At 35.1% G+C, this 20,816-nt stretch overlaps 2 protein-coding genes and 1 long non-coding RNA gene across 4 annotated transcripts in view; 1 reads left to right on the top strand and 2 right to left on the bottom strand.

The window, feature by feature from the left end:
* wb (wing blister) overlaps positions 1-20,816 on the bottom strand; it is a 201,805-nt gene that overhangs the window by 83,223 nt on the left and 97,766 nt on the right. The window lies entirely within an intron of this gene.
* Positions 6,958-8,145, top strand: LOC143302946 (uncharacterized). Its single transcript, XR_013058826.1, has 2 exons — positions 6,958-7,217; positions 7,550-8,145. It is a non-coding gene; the product is annotated as an uncharacterized LOC143302946 (long non-coding RNA).
* Positions 8,138-12,341, bottom strand: LOC143302945 (uncharacterized). 2 transcript variants are annotated; one of them, XM_076620141.1, is made up of 2 exons: positions 9,256-12,341; positions 8,138-9,037 (listed from the first exon to the last, which is right to left on the bottom strand). In XM_076620141.1, exon 1 carries the CDS (start codon positions 12,010-12,012, stop codon positions 9,646-9,648), a length of 2,367 nt encoding a protein of 788 aa, XP_076476256.1. In that variant the 5' UTR covers positions 12,013-12,341; the 3' UTR covers positions 8,138-9,037; positions 9,256-9,645. The 2 variants fall into 2 exon arrangements, with proteins under 2 accessions (XP_076476256.1, XP_076476257.1); XM_076620142.1 differs by having other exon boundaries at positions 8,138-11,991; positions 12,107-12,341.

Below are 20,816 nucleotides of genomic sequence, written 5' to 3'. Positions count from 1 at the left end.
AATATCATGCAACAGTTTTTATTGTTACATGTTACCTTGATTCTTTGAAGCGTTACATAAAATTACTGCTCGGGAACGATGCAGTATGCAGGTGGAGGGTTAGTAAAGCACATATCATTATCTCTGTGAATGAAAAGTTATTCGTGGAACTTTGACAAGGAATATGTCGCTAGCATGTTACATAAGGGGAATTTACGACTCGAGTAATATCTACCTGCAGCAAAATATTCATTTATGCAGAAAGTTAAAAACACAATGTTTTTCATGGGATTTACTAGAGACACTTTCTCGAGTGTCGCGATTGAAGTCTTTGGGAGAAACAAAGTCTTATGATGTTGAAATCGTGCTTACAACACGATGTAGTGACCTTTTCACTCGATAAGACATGAACGTTTAACGCGTAAAATTGAAACAGGTAAAAATTAAATTGAGAATGTCATTGCGAGCGACACACTTTCTCATCTTGTTTCTAAGCAGCTGTCATCTGTGAAATGTCAAAAGAAAGAATGGCAGTGGAAATACAATATGGAAATGGAAAGTATGTAAGGCATAAAGGAACTTAATATTCACGAAGAATTATTTTTTCTGTTATTATTTATTCCAACTGAAGCATCACACCAGAAACCTAAATAACGAACACTTCGTCCTTCCCATTTCTTAAAACTAATTTTCATAATATTCATTTCTGTAATTCATAAATTTAACTTTAGCAAGATTGAAATTGAAATTAAATTAACTTTCAGATTTATTTGATACCTACTAAAAGTCACAATACTCCAATATCCCTCTATGCAAGTGCTTACAAACATCGTAAGTCTCTCCTGATAAACATAAAAATTCATTTGTAGCGTCATTATTTAGAAAAGATAAGATTCCAATTTTTCTCCTCAAACCGATCCTAACTTGAACGTTGTACCCTGTCGATTCTCTACAGTTTCCGTTTCATCAAGCTTTCGAGAAGCGTGGTTGCATCATTCTATAACATCTACAAATTGTGCAGATCAACCGACATAAGCCAGTTTAAATATTCTGTGTGGAAACCGCTTAAATCTTTTGCGGTACGGGTAACCAATCTCTACCATACGAATATAATTTGCATATCATATTATCGATCGGAGTAAATCATTGCAGGTCGGCAGGCCAGTAGACCTGCCGGAAGAGAAGCTGATATTCCTCGATAACATTGATTCTTGATTATTCTCTCTTTAATTACGTCATTCATCTCAGCTACGAAAACAGCTAATTAAGAGCAAAAACTTTCGTACGACGATCAATAGATATAGCTCAGGCAGAAATCCATCTTTGACGAGAAGTTCTTGAAGAAAGGAAGGAAATTTATTATATACATATACATATTGATTTATATACATATTTATTAACTATGCTTACTACCTTAGGCACCAAATTATTTTCGCGAAATATTAATTTCTCCTTGTTTTTCTACTGCTGTGAATTGGCGGCGATCATTGCGGTTATCGAGTATAGAGCTAAATACAATTTGCTGATTATAATCTATCCGTAACCGAAAATTTCCACCGGTAAACAGAGTATTTACCTGCTATTAAAGCATATGATAGATGTAAAGAACTCTATTTATTTACTATAGTATATATCATGACAAATATGTTCAAAAGCGGATTGCTACGGATCGCTGTTAACTTCAACTCTTCAGTATTTACGACGTATTTGAGTTGACCAGTAGACGAACTATAGAAATAGTAGTCACAATCAATACAGATTGTATTTTAACCTAAATACCTTTAGTATTATGTAACTCCATCCATTTAACGTAATCCAGTAACTTTAAACTACAGTCTACAATTAATGATTGTGTGACGATTCAGTGTAGTGTATAGGTATTTGAAAGAATCTTATTGACAACAAGCTACATACAAGGTGAGGGCAAATAACATGTACAAACTGTGCTGGAGGTGATTTCTTATGAAAAAATAAAAACAAAATATGGAATAAGATTTTTCCATTTAAGTTTAGTTTTCGATTTTCGAGAAAATTGAGTTTGAAGATTTATCAAGTATGCTTGAACATGGTTAAGGCTTTTTCGGAATTTTTTCGGGAACAAAACGTCTGTGGAAAAAGCTTCATTCTACATTTTCAAGTTTGTTTTCATACGTAGAACGACCTACTGTCGATTATTTAGTCCTATCTAGTCCGTAGTTAGCCATGTTCAAGTATACTTGATAAATCTTTAAACTCGATATTTCCGTTAACTAAGTCTTAAATAAGAACAAAATTTTTCCCTATATTGTTCTTATTTTTTCATATAAAATCACCTCGTGCCCGCTTATACGTGTTGTAATGGCTGAACCTTGTACATAGACATAGATCTATCATTACGTTACCTAAGACATTTTTAAAATACCATTTTCCGCAATCTGCAGAAATCAACTCCCGAACGATTTTTACTCGAAGAAAAATACACGCGACTTTCGATACATCTCCGACCCATTTCCTCTAAATTCTATTTCAATTTTCTAACGCACGTTCCGTATCTTTCTTACGTGTTCCACCATGTAACTCTTACCTAAGGCCTCGTAATATCGTTCAGCACGTGGCCATTCTATTTTAAAACAACCGCGTAAACGACTCTCGGCAGTCTGATCCAAACATCGTTCTCGTGAATCACTTTATTTGCCGTGGCACGTTCAAGAGCGCCATTATCATTCGCAGTTTTACTCGTTCCATATCGGCACGCCCTTGAGCACTCTTGTGAATTTCGCCTCTCGTTGAGGAAAACCGGAAAACGGACATATTATACAGAGTTCGGCCGAATAACATGTAAAAACGGACATGACGTGATTGCCTATATAAAATTTAATAAATAATGAAATATGTATATATGTTTATTTATTTATATTTTATTATTTCTCATACATATATATTCTATAGAATTCAAACTACCCGTCGACCGACATTTTTACTTTTGCTTTGCTACGGAGGCAGCCATTCTGTTGCATAGATTAGATCACGAGAGAATAACGGTAATTTAAAATTTAGGAAATAGATCCTCGATTTTCCAGGTAAAATTTGTAGTCAATTTGTTATTAACTGTTAGTGTATTTATTTTAATTTATTCCCAAAATAAACTCGATTTTCTAGAACCGATCGTCTGATTTACCCCCAGGATTTGCGTTATTACATATAGTATATATATAGAAGAAATAAAACAATTTGTTTAGACATATTCTTACTCTTTTCAAATTTTTCCAATTTTTCACGAGACGTTTTGTTTCCGAGAAAAATAAATTTGAAAATTTATCATACGCATGTACATACGAAGACTTGGATGGAAAAACTGTACTCTACAACTAGTCATGTCCAAGTATACTCGCTGAAATTTCGAATTCAATTTTCTCGAAAATTAAACCGAGAATAAACAATTGTATTCTATATTTTGTTCTTATTTTTCCATAAGAACGCCGTGTTCGCTTTTGCATGTTAGTCTACATACAGGTAACCCAGGACATCGTTGTAAAATTTTTCAATTACAAAACCAAACACACCAACCACACACACACAACCACAAAACCAAGAAATATTTGACCATGTCAGTAAGAGAGGGAATAAGCGAAATTTATTGGCCATTTCAGGTTATTTCTCTACGTTGGCACATGCAAACAGGAAGAGAAAAACAATATATTAATTACAGATAAGTATAAATTATATTATCCCTTTAATAGCAATGCTTTGACTATGTTTACATTCTAATTTTCCTAGAATTTTAAAAATAGGAAAAGAAGGAACTGCGATTATTAAGGACAGCTGTTAATTCGACGTTGATTGCAGTTTGACTATTCTATCAAAAATTATGAATAAAGGACCTGTCAGCCATAATATTTTACTACTTTATATCGTATATAGATCTCACAAAGGTCAATAAATGCTGTAACCATATAAATTTGTTCTCCATTTTCAGAGATAACTCATCAACATTCTGAACCTCTAATGTTATTCTAATAATGTTATATACATACATATGTACATATATACACATATTTCCTTTGGAATAGCATTAGAGGTTCAGAATGTTGATGAGTGATCTCTTATGATGATATACAGGAACATATCAGGAATAAATAAATAAGTGTATCTGTCGATTACTTGTGAATCGTTTTTCTTTTATAGGAATGTCGTACAATAAAGCTAAAACGATCGTGCAAAATCTGACATGAGAATATCACCGATCTCTACTTAGCCTTTTATTATTCTCGCTGTACATGCATATAATCACTCATTGTCAAAGTTTTATGAAGGTTCTAGGAAAACCACCAGGGATGTGTACCGAAAATGTGACAAGTGTAGAGAATCAAAAATTTCAACAATAACATCTACAAAAGACGTAATCATAATTAAAATTAAAGTGAAGCTTTAATTGCTTAGAAAATTCTATTTCTGTCGTAGAATATTTCCGGCAAGTAACCACATACTTTTCTGTTCTGTTCTGTTATTGTACTTACCATTACTATATAGTAGGAACTATATAGTATCTACATCTACAGTACTTATCTTACAAATAGAATATAATAGCGCACATTTTAATAGTTTCACTATTTTTTCAAAAGCGATCTCATTAGAACGATTATCTATTAATTCGAAATAATCAATAGTTTTGTACGATCCTCCTTTGCCCTCTCAACAATAAATTCCTATTTCCCTAGGGTAGGGAAATTCCTATTTCCCTCGTTAATCCTCCTCGTTAATCGGCAATTGATCAAAGAACAATTAACCAAAGGATCGGACATAGCTCGCTGACACGTGCCCTTGCGAACGTCAAAAGCATCAAAACAGATTTCCAATCGGCCGCGTGTAGCTCGCGTATTTGCATGGAAATGGTCTATCGCGGACGGCGTGCAAAATAAAATTCGCGGACTCGTGTAGCATTAAATCATTTCGCTGGATGCTCTGCCACGGATTTATAATGGATCTGATAGCGGCGGTCGCCACATGCTCGTCTGCTCTCGTTGCTACCGGGGACAGTGGCGAACGAATAAACGACTCGCAGCCTTCCAGTCTGTCGAGAGAAAAGAGAAAAGAGTGGAAATCTCGACATTCCCCGGCTACTTGATATACGCGTTTAGCCCCGAGCTGGGGTCGCATTACGTGGTTCGCCTGCGATGATCAGCTACGTTCTAAGTACCTGAATGCGTGTTTTGTCTCTTCAACATTAATGTAGACTTAGATTAACTACTGACTTAACGTCGACGGCGAAAATTAAAGTTAAAAATTAAAATTATATCAATTATATATCTAAATTATATGTAATTATGAGTTGGCTATCGTACGTTCCATAAGCAGACGTATTTTATTATGGTGTTTTAACAATACTTGAAAAATTTCTGAAATATTTATTAATAGATCGTGAATATTTGGATAAACTTATACCTTTATAAGGATAATTAAAGAAATGGAATCTCAAAAGCTTGTTACATTCGTTTAACAGTATATTTAACATATTTATGCGTTGTTACGTGAATTTTGTAAATGTTTCCATCTTTAAATTTCTCATATACGCATAAACATCCGTTTATCAATATATTTATTAAATAAAGTTTGTAATATCTTTTAATAAAAAATTCAGCAGGAAAATTCTTTTCCTATATTTACGTAAAAATAGTTAGAAGTATTTGACCGATAGAAAAATATTTTTCTCCTATAGTTTACCTGTATTATCCAGTACACAAACTTCTGTTTGAAGAAACACTGTACAGTTTGCGTATGATTCATCGATGACCTCATGAAACAAACGACTCTTTCTTGAAGTAAACATTTCGAAATGAAAGGAGGAGTTTAAAATTGTAGTAGTCTATTTGAGCTTTCTGAAGAATCTAACGTTTTCTCTGCCTTATACGTATATACTGTGGGTCAAAAGACAACAAATGCTTCTTTTCTGAAACATTTAATCGGCAGTCAATAGAGTTTTTCAAAGAGCGACATACAAGTGGTACGAAACGAGGAAGACAATAAGTTTATAAACAAGTGTACGGAAATACATCGCTAAAAATGTACGAAACGTCCCTTGTTTATCTAACAAAGTAAAGAAAGAAGGTTGTCTTCCAAACAACATTATCCACGTGTCATAAATATTATCTTGTATTCCCTCAGTTTCAAACAAATCTTTGAACGTCCGATCAAAAAGATCGCGCTCCAACTAGCGTTCGCTAGTTTAAGAAAACATACACATCACAAAGACAGGTCTAGAAGGAAGAAAAACTAAGAGATTCGATCCGGTTGAAAAGTTATTCGTTTGCCTCAACAACACCCGTGGCGCTAAAAAAAGAAGTTAAAAGTCGGCCACTAAAAACCAGATTCCATGCCACTGTGTATACGCTATGCGAGCCACCCTCTCGCGAGAGCTCGAGCTCTGGCGCTCGCCGCCTCCGCGTAGGTGGAATTATTTTCTAGTAACGCGTACCACGTTACCACCCTGTAAATTAACCATCGACTGGATCGTGTAGGCGTCGTCAATCGCATTATTATAGCACGCGGTAGTAAATTTAGCGAAATCACGCGGTCTAACGTTACAGATTCGGCTACGTTACCATCGTTTTTAACTTTCGATCAACGAATCGCTGTTCTTCGATTACTACGACTACTACCAAATATCTATGGACTTATATCTTTACAAACATTTCGATAATTTTTTAACGAATAAATTGCTTTCAGAGAAGAATCGTAAACAGAATGTTTCGACTCCCGGAATTTTTTTATTTGAACAGATGACTCTCACAAATCTGGAATACTAAATTAACTGATGACTGGAGAAAGAAAAGAGAGAAGAGAGAAACAAAGCTTTCAAAAATAAACAAAACGAGCATAGATGAGTCAGAATATGAATTCCGCCGCGAGGCTTCGCTCCGATTATCGAGCGTTCCAAAACAATGCACTCGGGATATCTTGTGGCAAATTACCACAGCATCCAGCTCGATCTAAACGACGATGGGTAGAGTGGAAGTGCACAGGGCATAAATCGCAGCTTATACATAGGTCAGAGTATAAATCGTGCGGTTCAGGCGCGAAAGCACCGGCCGAGGATATGGAGGGGCTGTACCGCGTTCTATGGGAGTATTTCGAAATTCTCCCAACTCGCTGAAACAATGTAATAAGAATCCTGTCAAAGTATAGAGGAAACGCGGACATGAAATCTAGTGGACAATGGAACGATCGATAAGTGTTCTAGATTAAGCAAATCATAGACGTACGTAAGTACATATTTACATTTTTATTTTTGTTGCTTTGTGTAATCAGTTGGTAAGGTTCATAGGATAAAGGATGGAAGTATGATTTATATTTGGAAATTCGATATAATCATAATTTTAGAAGTTTGAGTTATGAAAATTTCAGCAATTTTGAAACTATAATTTGTTATACATAAATTAAATCAATAATATAACCGACTATGAAAGTATATATCAAAATTCTACAAATTCTCCAGACTATCCTTCGTAATTACGTAACTCGTACTTCATATATCGTGACTGAACGATACAACTGAGCGAATTGTACTTGTCCAACCATCTTTTTTATTTTTTAGATTTAGAGGCTGAATTTCACTTATGAGGCGGTATTGACGCTGGTGTATCAGTTTCCGATGTTCTACGCGAAAAACTTGCGTTCTACCTGGTATCGACGATTTGACCTCTTGACTCGGCGCGTAAGTTGGCGCACTGGAGGCGAGAATTTATAAACCTGCAACTCGAGTCGAGCTCCTACCGTACTTTGCGGCGAACAACACACGTGCACTCCGTGTTCGGAAAACACGAACCCTTTCATTACGATGATTCGAATCAAATCAAAACGAATTCAGTTGAATGAAATCGCGATCGTATCTGTCAGACTCTGTTTTTTTTTTTTTTTTTATAAACGCAGTGTGTATGATTTACCATTTGGACATTTGATATATTTCTCAATCTGGTAAATGTTATAATTATAGGTTTGTGAATTAATGTCACGAGTGTACCTCCAGCGAGCGTCACTATAAACAGTTGTTTCACAAACGATGAGACAGGCCGTAAAAAAATTTATTGAAATTTATTGCGAATCCATTCTGCATCGATTTCATGGTTCGACGATAGTCGTATTATGTTGAATTTGAGTATGTTTATTAAATAGAGTATGAAGGACTAGAAATGGTTCATTTTTTTAATTAATCTGGAACTGACAATGTTTGATATATGCCAGTGGCTTCAAAAGCATGTGTGAATATCATAGTATTTGTGATAAGATTTATATAGTAATTAATTAAGTCCAAGTAAGTATGTTGAATATCGAATCGTTTAATAGCATGTTAAACACTTGATAATACATAAAAAGAAAGATAATACATTATTGTTTATTAAATCCTAAACTCCTGTTTAACAAATAACTTAATAAAACTAATATATAATAAATAGAATATGCATATAGCATACATATTTTGAATATTTATTAAAAAATAGATTTCTTTGAAAAATATATATAAAATAAAAGTATTAACAATAGCAGTGGCTTTGAATTACTGAAAAATGGGAGTCTAAAACTGCTAGAAGCTGCACGTAGTCCACTGAATACATGTTATAAAATACTATAAAATATTCTGCACGTGTTCCTGAATCTACAGTCTCTTCCTTTCAACCATCAAACTTTTACATTTTATAAATTCGAGTCTAACATTTACACCAAACGAGAATACTGAGCACAATGCGTACTGCATTCCATTCATTATTTATATTCTCATGATTTCCTGAAACATCTCATTTCCTTCTTCCTACCACTGACTTACAAAATGAATTCACAGTCATTGACTGTCGCTATGAAATACAATCGTACCTTTTAAGATGTCATTGTAAGTGGTTATTCCTAAGGTGAAACACGGTAGAGTAAGGTCGTGTTGCAATTTACAAGGAAGAAATGCGGAGGCTGCATAAAATCTGTATTATCAGTGAGTCATGTCTCTATCTTTTAGATTCGTTATGGTTTAAACACGCTGCGTGCCTTTGCATCTATTTTCTATTTCCTATTTATTCGCTACAGTAAATACTACCTATAAACAAGATTCGTTTTCTTCGTCAGAAAAAATCAGTTATCTTATAAGTCTTAAGAAATAATATAGCTGAGATCTTTTTAAACAATTGCATACTGAGATTTCTTTTCGTGCCTCTTAAATCTAACATTAAAAGGAAAAATAATGTTTGTGGAGGTAATAGAATATTTTCCATATATATACGAATTATAAAATACACAATTCTATAAATATATTACCATTCTTTGATAGTATTTCTTTATTAATTATAATTTCCATTTTGTAGTTTTAAATACCAGCGTTTTAGCAGTGTCATATTTCTATTAAAAATATATATTCCATACTTAATTTAGAGATCACTGCATTAAGGAAGAAATTTAAGAAAAATCGTGACTTTAATGGAGAATGTATAGTTGATGTTTATTCTGATAATAAAGCACATTGCTCTCCACAGTACCTTGACATTGTTCTGTATCAAATTACTTCCACCGTGTAATGATTAAAAATATTAATTCATCGATTATTAATAGGCTTGCTTATTAGTAACTCTATTACTTCTGGCTTATTAGTCTGTGATATATGTACCACCTAATACTACTTAACAATTTGATAATTATATATTCATATTACTAGTCTATCCCCTCATTAGTTAGATCTACATTGTCTAATAAATTCATAAATATTTCATATTTTCCCATATTTTTATCTGTACCATAGCAACATATATAGTCTTTTAATTTATCTTTCATTTCATCAAGGTTCTTTAGAGGTTTGATCCAAAAATTGATAAAGTTATTAAATCTAATAATTATTTCGTGGAATGTTGGTATATCGTTGCCAGTTATGCTTTCACCTCCCCCTGCTATAAAACCAGCACAACACACTATACCCTCATTTGATAACATAAATTGTCTAATAAACTTTGTCCTTTCTGCCTCTTCATCGAAAGCCCATTTAATAAATTTCTCTGCTATATCTATATAATTCCACATCATATTGCAGTTACATTTTTTAAACATATTCCTATTTACTAGTACTTGCTTTAACTTTTGTATTTCCTTTTTTGATAATAAACACCAATCTAAAAAATACTCAATTGTTTCAAAATAATTATCTTTTATAAAGAACTCGCAAAGTCTTTCTTCTAATCGGTCATTTACTAACTTCTGTCTCTTAAACCATACTATCTCTTCTTCTGAGTGTAAAAACCAGTATAAAAACTTATGAGATTTCTTTCGTGCTATTTCTATATGTTCTTTTTCTACTGCCCATAGTGTATAAATATAATCATATGAAGATTCATCGTCTGTAAAATTATCCTTACAAATTTGTATTGCTTTTTTTGTAGAAAATTTCCAATTTAGCAACTTATCTGCTAATTCGTATTTATCGGCTTTTATAAAATTTAGACAAAGCCCTACATGATTTATCTTACTCTTAAGCTCTTCCTTCTCTTCTATGGAATCAGATTGCCAATCTAATAATTTATCTGCCAAATCATATTCGTCTATATTTATGAAATAATCCCATATATTAATGGCTTGTTTAAAAAGCTTCTTCTCTTTTTCAAAAACTAATACTTCCTCTGTGAATTGATTTAATAATTCATATTGTCCTAGCCTTATTAGCTTTCCTATCCTTATACATATTATATATCCAGATTCTAATAACTTTTTTCTCCATTGTGTCATCTCCGGAGCATTAATTATTAACTTTATGCTTGATAAGTGCCAAATCTCTAATAAATCCTGTATGAGATCTAAATATGGATCTGTCTCAGCTATCTTTGATTTTAAGCATGCAGGGATTTTATGCCATACTTCATGTAGTATCATTCCATACTTACTATTTTCTATTACATACCCTAAATTATAATCTCTTTTCATGCAAGATATAATCACATATAACAAATTTAAACCTGTATAGCCATTATTTTGCGCTTTCAAAGCTGCCTCTAATTCGTCTAATATTTGTCCAAGAAAATCTTGCCATGGCCACATGGGTGATATCATTCTTAAAATGCTACATACATATATATCATCCTCAAATGAATCATATACAATACGAGCTATAGTCTTTCTCTTATTATCTGTTCTCACTTGATTTATAAGAAATATACATATTTCTACATACTTTTCTTGTCTATGACAAGATTCCCCCATGGTTGTATAATCAGAAATATGGCTAGTAACAGATATTTGTATACCACTAGCTACATTTCTGTTTCTTTCTTCCTCATTTAACTTATCCCAAAAATATTCTACAGCCTTGCTATATCCTCCATAGACTGACCATCTAAACATATTCTCTTCTACTGAATGATATCTATTATATAAATGATTATACATATATGTCCCTCCTGAATGTACTGCTGTTTCAAGATATCTAATAAATAGCGATAAATTTCCATCCCTACAACATCGCCAATATGCTAATATAAGACTCTTACATTCCGTATATGTATTTTTACGACATTTATTTTGCACGTTTCTTGGTATTTGTTCCCATAAACTATTGATATTTTCTTCTAAAGCATACTCACATGCCATATCATAAACTGTAGCAATATTTAGTCTTGGGTTATCTATCCAAAATGATTTCAATATCTTTACCTCATCTATTGATCCATAATGAGTCCAATATATTTTCTCAATATAATTAATTGCTGATTCTTTTTTACCATATTCAATATTCTTACGAATATACTCATACCAGTTAAATATCTTCTCTCCTATAGATTTTATTATGTGAGTTAATTCGATCTTCAATATAGAATGTAATATATATGAGTCTATCTGTTTTAATATTAATTTTGTTATATCATGCCACTTCTTCTCATTACTCTGATTCTCACGTTCTTTATACTCAAATATTAAAAATTCTTGTATTTTATTTCTGATATGTGATTGTTCCCATAGCCATGTTGCCATACTAATCATCGCCATACGTTGCAAATTTAATTCAAACTTAAAATGCTGTAGCATAGGAAGTTCCATTTGTTGTATTATTAATTACAGACGTTATGCAGTGATTAAGAAATAAGCAAATTATCTCTCATATATTTTAAATTTTGATAAGTGATCTAATTACCTCTTACTAAGAGCTTGTATTTTATAGCAAAGTTATTAACGCATGGCTACACATAACCTTAGTTATAGCTTCCGTTCAGTTAGAATTTTGTTTACTTAATGTGTGATATTCTTCAACACGCCTTCTTAAAGTTGATAAATGGATTTTCTAATTTCAAATCGTTAATAATCAAGTATAATATACCAGAGTGTAGAGATCCAGAATGCATTATTAAAGAAGCCAGTGAAACACTAATAGTAAGCGTCCCTCATCGTGATTGTTTCATGGTAGGGGATGGTAGGGGTCTCTGATGGTAGGGGATGGTAGGGGTCTCTGATGGTAGGGGATGGTAGGGGTCTCTGATGGTAGGGGAAACATGCGAATATATGAAAAGAGGGGAAATATCGAATCGTGTGGAGAAATGTACTGCGAACGGCACGGGGCCCTTCCGCGGTAAACATACATTGCCGGCTATAAGTAAATACTAGCACACTTATTAATATTTATATTTATATTAATATTTAACATAAATATTAGCTTTCCATTGCTTTACTTTCTAGTTATTTTATCATAAATGTATTATCCCATTTATATCAAATATGCGTTGTAACGAAAAACAGCAAATAAAGTAAAATTTGTTAGAATTATATAATAAATATGACAAGTGGATATACTAATACTCATGTTCGATAATGTAGCTAAATTCTTTTTTCTACATAATGTGACAATTGCTGGCAGAAAACGCAATTTAAGAAAAAGGCATACAATTTCGTTTTGCTGATCCAAAGTAAGTTGTTTCCAATTTCTTCTTTTATAGTAGAGACTTCTTTTATAGTAGATATTTACAAATTACATATATGTACAGAATAGAAATTCAGAAAAAACATTTCTAAAAACAAAAACAATTTTTGAATCATATTCCATGTTGTCAATTGATATTTTATTGGTGAATTTAAATAACTTTCATTTATCTATTACATAGGCATTTAAATGATTTTTCTCATCGAAAAGAAAGTATTACACTTGCTTTAAATGAAAAACGATTATATAAAGTATAGATAATACTACTATTAACATCTTCTCCAAACATCTACAAATTATTAATTTCATATTTTATGTAACAACTGCGAGGTGGTTTACTGTTTTAATACGATTACTCTGCTCGCCAGTTGTAGAATAAATGTCTCGTGGCAAGAGCTACAGCGCCGATTATCCTACGTTCATAGCATAAATTTTCTTGATCAAACCACAGGATACTTTTCACGAGTACATATACACTTTTACTATTTAAGTTAAACCGCTTGCATGACAATCATTGTAACCTTTTAATTGGAAGTGAATAATCTTCGTGAAAAGTTTCCATCTTCGTCTTAGTTTCTATGAAACTTATTTGCCATTCTTAATTAATCCCGTTGTATCTCCGATAAAAAAGAACTTTTTCCCGATCGAAACATCTGCTCTTAAGCAACGTTGCACATCCAATGTTACCAGTGAGAAAAGTAATCGCGGTTATTGTTCGCTGATCACGAAGGCCTGATTAAGTACGATGCATTTGTTAAATCTCGTCATTCATTACGATCAACAGCGCTGCAAGTTGGCAAGTCGATAACAAATTGAATTAGCTCTTGAATCGATATCCTCCGCCAGCAGTGGATGTGCCACGATCTGTTACTCGGATTGCTCGCTTTATCGTGTTAACTGCTGAAGCTGCTATGGTTAATGAGAGATAGCTCTGATAGGCTAATAGTCAACCGGCTCTCTGCTGTTCGAGTTAATAATTCAAGCTGAGCTGTGTCAATTGGTTTTGCTCGTAAACTACGGATCGGCAACTTGTTTAGGGGACCCTGAAGGGGTCAAAGATACCGATCTAACGTTCGTCCACCGACGAAGAAATGTAAACGAATGATTTTTAGATAGTCTGTGAGATTAGGTATGAAGAAATATGAAGCGAGGTGAGTTGTGAAAGCAGAAGAAAGGAGAGGTGATTAAGTATACATCATACGTTAATGAAGTTTCTATGTGCAACTGGGTAGAGATTTAATTGCTAGTGCAGAGCGAAATGTTCGAAACTGTTTTTAGAATTTTATAGTAGCATTAGAAGTCAAAGCCTCGTTCGTATTAGACAAATAGCTTGAACTTTAGCCATGTGACTTCGAGTGATCTGATTATTTCAATAATTTCAAGAGGAAATAAGAAGGAATTATACATACGAAATGTGACTAGATACAAAATTATCATGTATCACAGTTTCTTAAGAAATACAGAAATACAATGACGAAACTTCTATTTTTAACGTTCTAACGAAAGTATCACAAATCGGAATCCAAAGATTAAGAGTACTAAAATAACAAACAACGATCAAGATAATTACGTTCGTTATTGTACCCTTGGCCCATTTTGAAGCAACCACTTCGAAAGGCATTGAAAAATAGAACACGACTAGTCCAGGAACAATTTGCTCAAGAACCAACCACTACAATCCTCTAACTATCGCGCAACAAATCGCAGATCGGCTCGAACAGTTTTCTCCGGGGATTAATACGCGACAAACGAAGCAATCGTTGCCGTTGCGTGTACCGATGAATGGAATGCCATGTGTTCGAGATAAAACGAAGCGGATGTCCCTCTCAAGTAAGCTCGGAGCGTGTGTAGTGCTCGTAGCCGCGCGTACACGCGGCAGGAGCAAAACGAGGCAACGGCAGCATCGCCTTTTACTCGAGATCAACGTCCAGTTTATGGAAATTGCCGGGATGTACAGAAATTGATTGGCTACAAGATCGCGGTATGCGGGGGACCACCCGCAGGTGCTAGAATGGCTTTTAGTCGTGCTTACACGCATGAAATCAGCATACGTACGCCTATCTCTGGAGGAGACTAGGAGCTACTTGGAGAAACGTGGCCGATCAATGGACGCAACGAGGGAGATATCCAAGTGGAACTAGGGGCAACTATCGGAATCCTTTGATCTTTCGAGCAGCTGCACACACCGAGGGTGTATTCTTCGGGTTGTGAGGTGCTTTTGCAAGTTTGCGCGAGACACAGGGGATCGAAGATGCCATGTTCGAGGACTGAGTCATGCGATGGTTTTGCCAAGGATGAGCACAGATGGAAAAGAATAATTCTGTCGATTTTCAGAGATGCTATGGTATCGTTAGAATTGAATATATTTGTTGTATCGGAGTTGCTGGTTGCACTTAGCATTGTAATTTTTGTATGGTTATACGATGGTTCCGTTGGAGATCGATAGAAGAGGCTAAGATGATCCTGTCGATTGTTGGAATTGAATATATTAATGTAATTATAATATGGTAATGTAATTTTTCCATGGGTTCATCTTTATTGCTGCAAAAGGCACGTAGGTTTCGCTTACCAACGTTTGTAAAGAACTTTGAGTTCTTTGAGTAACATAATTTCTGCTGTCAATAATCATTATTCTGGATAACTGGAATTTCCTAAGCTACGATTACAGCTTGAAAGATTGAAAAAATAAGGAAACTATGCACCACTGATGAAATTGTTCCACATAATACGAAATACGTTGATAGCTAATACGACAGTGAACGTTAATGAAGAAATCTTTCTCATTTCAATCCTGAAAATGATTTTGCGGATATATCTCACGGAAGATAATTTTCATACATCCAAAGAGAGACATGAAATGAAACAAAACCATACATAGCTTAGATACATGTATACGGTAATAGAATTAGAAACGATCTATAACAGAGCGATATAACGATTTAGATAAACCGTGAATGGTGTTTTAATCCATCCTTAACTAATTGCCAACGAACAGCGTCTAACGGAACAATATTTTTGCCAACAAATTAAGCTAGAGATGTTACGAGATCTCTCTACTCGGTATCATTCGATGTTTCCGCTTAATCAAAAGGCTAATGGGCGTGTATAATTATCGTGGAATGTTATCGACGCACTATTTCTTTCTCTTTGTCGAAGCTTTTTTCCACCATTTAATTATTATGGCCTAGGAGCCGCGAAGTGGAAACCAGTAGGGTGTGTAGACGAGTATATTGGATAATTGCGAAAGTAATGGGTCTTATATTTTACAGGAACAAGATAAACCGATTGCTTTTAAAGCGTTTCTTCATTTATGTAATATCGTCATGATAATCGTATTTCGTTGTAAATTATTAAAGTTTCAAAAAGTTTCGTACGATACACGTGATATATTCATGAAAATTTTCAACAACGAGCGTTCACATACTTTGGTAAGTCACTGTGTATTAAGTGTTCTCTGATAAGAAGTTACTAAATATCCAATTTTCAATTAAAATTATCTTACGGAATGATCGTGCCAATCATTTGTTCATAATTAAAATACAAAATTTTCGTTTCTTACGCGTTCAATTTATATTTATTTTATGCGAATTAAAATTCGAGGAGAATAAAAAAATTTGATCGTACGTAAACTTCTTTTGTTATTTTAGCGATTCCAGAGGGCTTGACAATCGGTTTGAAGTTTAAAGTCGAATGATCAACAGCACATAAAGAGGGGTAGCACGAAATTTTAATTTCAAATTCCTCTTATCTGCCTCTAATGCAAATTTAAAAAGAACTCGAGGTTAGTTTGTTTCTTACAGGTTCGTCGACATAAAAAACGTTCCACCCAATGAATTTGTACCAGTTATGATAATGCGTTTTTTGCCCGGCCGAGCGAGTAATTTTTGAATCTCAGTTGACATGTTTCGCGACTTCGTGACTCATATGTATTTACATATTTATCGAACAAAAAATAATCAAACACGTGTAACAAAAATCTCAGATAATTAGATTCAATTAATCATCGTCTACCAATTATTTTCTAATATTAACGACATAAAAAAGGAGAATCTCTGATAAATCTCCACGTTAACTATATACATAGAGAGAACATAACTTCTCAGGGATCTAGGCAACGCGATCTCTTAATGAATTCTTCGTACCATTGGAATTTAATCAACGCCAGATACGCGGAATATTATAAACAGAAAGATCGAGTCAATTTCGCGCGTGATTTGCTTGCTGGATATGTACATATCGTTTTCGTAGGAACTCCGTGATTTCCATCAGCCGCTGAAAATATCGCCGCCGTATGATTTCTCGCTGCTTCACGCGACTCCTCACAGCTATAAATAAGTCATCGAATAAATAGCGATTCGTAATTAATCCGACTGGATTGCCAGGGTTCAAGAAGCCATCTGTAAACTAATCGTTGTTTTAAGAATGAAAATCCTTCGCGTTGCATCGATATCTGCGTCTTTGTTTCTCTGTCCCGTGGCTCTAGCTTCTCGCCTAATCGTTTACGAAGATTACAGGAGTTCCGGGAGATTTCATGAATGAAATCTCGCAATCGTCCGACACTAGCCGATAGATTAACGTTATTTGCCTCGGCTCTCGTACCAGGAATCCTGAACACGTTGCGCGGCCAGGTGTTGAGTCGCAACAGTTTCTACCGGGTGTTTCAAAACGCTCTGTTAATTACGTAATCGGGCTCTGTCACGCCACATAAATCCGAGCCTTCGCCGTCAGATAAATCAGACAAGTGAAAGAATCACGGGGACAAAACTCGACAAAGCGTAATCTTTGCCGGTGCATGTTCCATCGCGTGTAGTGTTTTCACGGGTGCTCGATTGCAGCGGATGAGGTTACGAGTCGCGTGGACGATACAGGAGACCACCGATCTTCCTTCGATAGAATAGAACGACATTTATCCAATATACATCTAACTCGTGGAAACTAAAAATTCTCTCAAACAGTTTACGTCGTTCGAGTTACGCACATTTGAATGGACGCTTTCACGAATCTAATTGACGAATCTCTTCGTTATTCTAAAATACGTACGCAAACGAACAAAGTCAAAGAGTCTGGCTGCGGTAAAATTTGGGACGAACAATTGCAAGGAGGCAAGTGGAAGAAGAATGTCCTTGCAACGAGACAAATTACATATTTATTGTTTGTTAACCCGATACAACGGAAAAACAGAGCTCGCTTAGAGATTACAACGGAAGTGTAATCCCATCGTCGTCGTTCGATTATTTTCAATATAATACTTTACAACATTTTCATTGATCCAAAGCAGGTTGCAATTATCCAGTCGAGACTTAAAAATACGATAGAAATCTTAAAATATCAGCAACTGTGATTCACAGCTAAATGGATAAAAATGCAAGTAACTAGACGATCACCCGTTGCACTTACAACCCACGCGTTCTCTAGACTTTAGAGTCTAGACGATCAGGACTAGTACAGTCAGGTGGGTATATAAGGAGTTAAGGAGCAAGCAGCGAGGAAATAAGGAGCAGGAGGAGGAAGGCAGCCGGTCGAGGTATCTGATGGGCCGATTGCATCATTAGCGAGCGTACGTGCTCGCTAAGAGGACTCGCACCACGTAGAATGCCACGTCTTTGGATACAGCGGGAGTCAGCGGATAAGAAGGGAAAACGATCGTGAAACACCAATTAAATCTGATAGCGACGACTTTCCGATATTCAGTGCAAATGACGTACGAAATCGATGCGTTCTGCCTGGGACAAGGTGCTTGGAAATCGATCGAGGAAGCTTTCAATCTTCCACCACGATAATAATCGTAACTATTTTCCACTTCGCGGGACGATCGCTGGAATTGATAAGGGCGCGTATTAAAGAGCTATGCTTGGTCGTCGAGAAGCGGAACGATAACAAGCAATAAAGTAACTTTAAGGGTAATAAAGAGAAAAAGAAAAGATGCTGACAATCTTTCTCTCGAACTGGCGCCGTAATTACCCTGGCTTTTAGATAGGTGTTCGATTTTTCATATTTCTTTCGACGAATTTGGTGTAATAACAAATGCACCCTGCTACGTATGCTCGCTTATCGAACTTTTTCTTCTCTTTCGAAAGCGATCTTATATGACAATGGATTAATAATATCGAAGTTACAGCCACGTACTCGTTAACCTATATTTTTGAAAGTTGGTGGTAATATCCGTCTATCGTCGTTTCGCAATCGAACAATCTACTCGCAGCGATCTATTCGTCCTCGTTCGTCTATTGCGAAAAAAGCCGCGATCAAACTGTATACGAGATGCTCGTGTAACATGCCACCTCTTAACTAACCCACATAAATCAATGAACACGCGAGTGGTATGATCCATCGGTTTCGCCAAACAATGATGATACGTCGGGACATCGAAAATCTATACACCGGAGGATAGAAGCTTGTATTGGTAGACAGCATTCCGCGGTTTCGTCGAGTTTTTGCGGCGTGGATCGAGAGTGAAAGAGCGGTCCGGCTCCTAAGCACGGGTCGGTCGCGGCGCGGGGAAAGCGCGCGAACAAGAGGAGGCGGCAGCAAGAACGGCCACGAAATGTCGCCTCCGTGTCACTGTCCGCGAGGGTCCTTATACAGAAGCCGTTATCGGGCCAGAGGATCGCCGCCACTTCGTATTGTATATCGGCGGCGATTTAAAAAGGGAATGACGTTTTATCGTGCAGTACGATCGATAAGGCGTGCTCGAGAATGGTAGGAAGCCCGTCTTTTCTTCTGCGACCCCCTCGAACACCGCGTAAGAAATGACTTACTGACGGCTTTAAGCGGCGCTTCTGCTGCGAACGATCTACCAAAAGTGATCTACCGATCGTAAGACTCGATGGACGATCTAGCCTGAACGTAAGTTGCACTTTCGCATTTTTACGAAATATCCTAGCCGTTAGGGAAGCTTCTGTTGTTGTACTACATATACATGCTTTTTACTCGATACGAAAATGATGGCAAAGATGAAATAATTAATCCGAATGAAATAATAAACAATTTTGTTTGCAAAAATTTTCTAGTTGAGAAATAAGTTGCTTCCACAAAATGAAAAATGTCTAAGCAATAAAGAAGACGTAAAATAATGGGATTTTTCTAGACATTTTGCGTAAAATAGATTGTATCTGAAAGAAATGTAAATGCAAAAGGATATTTCTCCATGCGCACTGATTCTCCCTCTTGCTATAACAAAGATGGTAAAGATGAAATAATTAGTCCGAATGAAATAATAAACAATTTTGTTTGCAAAAATTTTCTAGTTGAGAAATAAGTTGCTTCCGCAAAATGAGAAATGTCTAAGCATTAAACAAGACGTAAAATAATGGGATCTTTCTAGACATTTTGCGTAAAATAGATTGTATCTGAAAGAAATGTAAATGCAAGAGGATATTTCTCCATGCGCACTGATTCTCCCTCTTGTTATAACAAAGATGGCAAAGGTGAAATAATTAGTCCGAATGAAATAATAAACAATTTTGTTTGCAAAAATTTTCTAGTTGAGAAATAAGTTGCTTCCACAAAATGAGAAATGTCTAAGCATTAAACAAGATGTAAAATAATGGGATTTTTCTAGACATTTTGCGTAAAATAGATTGTATCTGAAAGAAGTGTAAATGCAAAAGGATATTTCTCGATGCGCACTGATTGTCCCTCTTGTTATAACAAAGGTGGTAAAGATGAAATAATTAGTCCGAATGAAATAATAAACAATTTTGTTTGCAAAAATGTTCTAGTTGAGAAATAAGTTGCTTCCACAAAATGAAAAATGTCTAAGCAATAAAGAAGACGTAAAATAATGGGATCTTTCTAGACATTTTGCGTAAAATAGATTGTATCTGAAAGAAATGTAAATGCAAAAGGATATTTCTCCATGCACACTGATTCTCCCTCTTGTTATAACAAAGATGGCAAAGATGAAATAATTAGTCCGAATGAAATAATA

This window comes from Bombus vancouverensis, chromosome 7 (genome assembly GCF_051014615.1).
Source record: "Bombus vancouverensis nearcticus chromosome 7, iyBomVanc1_principal, whole genome shotgun sequence".
Classification (NCBI taxonomy): Eukaryota; Metazoa; Arthropoda; class Insecta; order Hymenoptera; family Apidae; genus Bombus; species Bombus vancouverensis.
This window is presented reverse-complemented; position numbering and strand designations above follow the sequence as displayed.

Bases quoted from the DNA above. Each gene is read 5' to 3' on its own strand.
- LOC143302945 (XM_076620141.1), bottom strand. From the start codon at position 12,012: ATGGAACTTCCTATGCTACAGCATTTTAAGTTTGAATTAAATTTGCAA.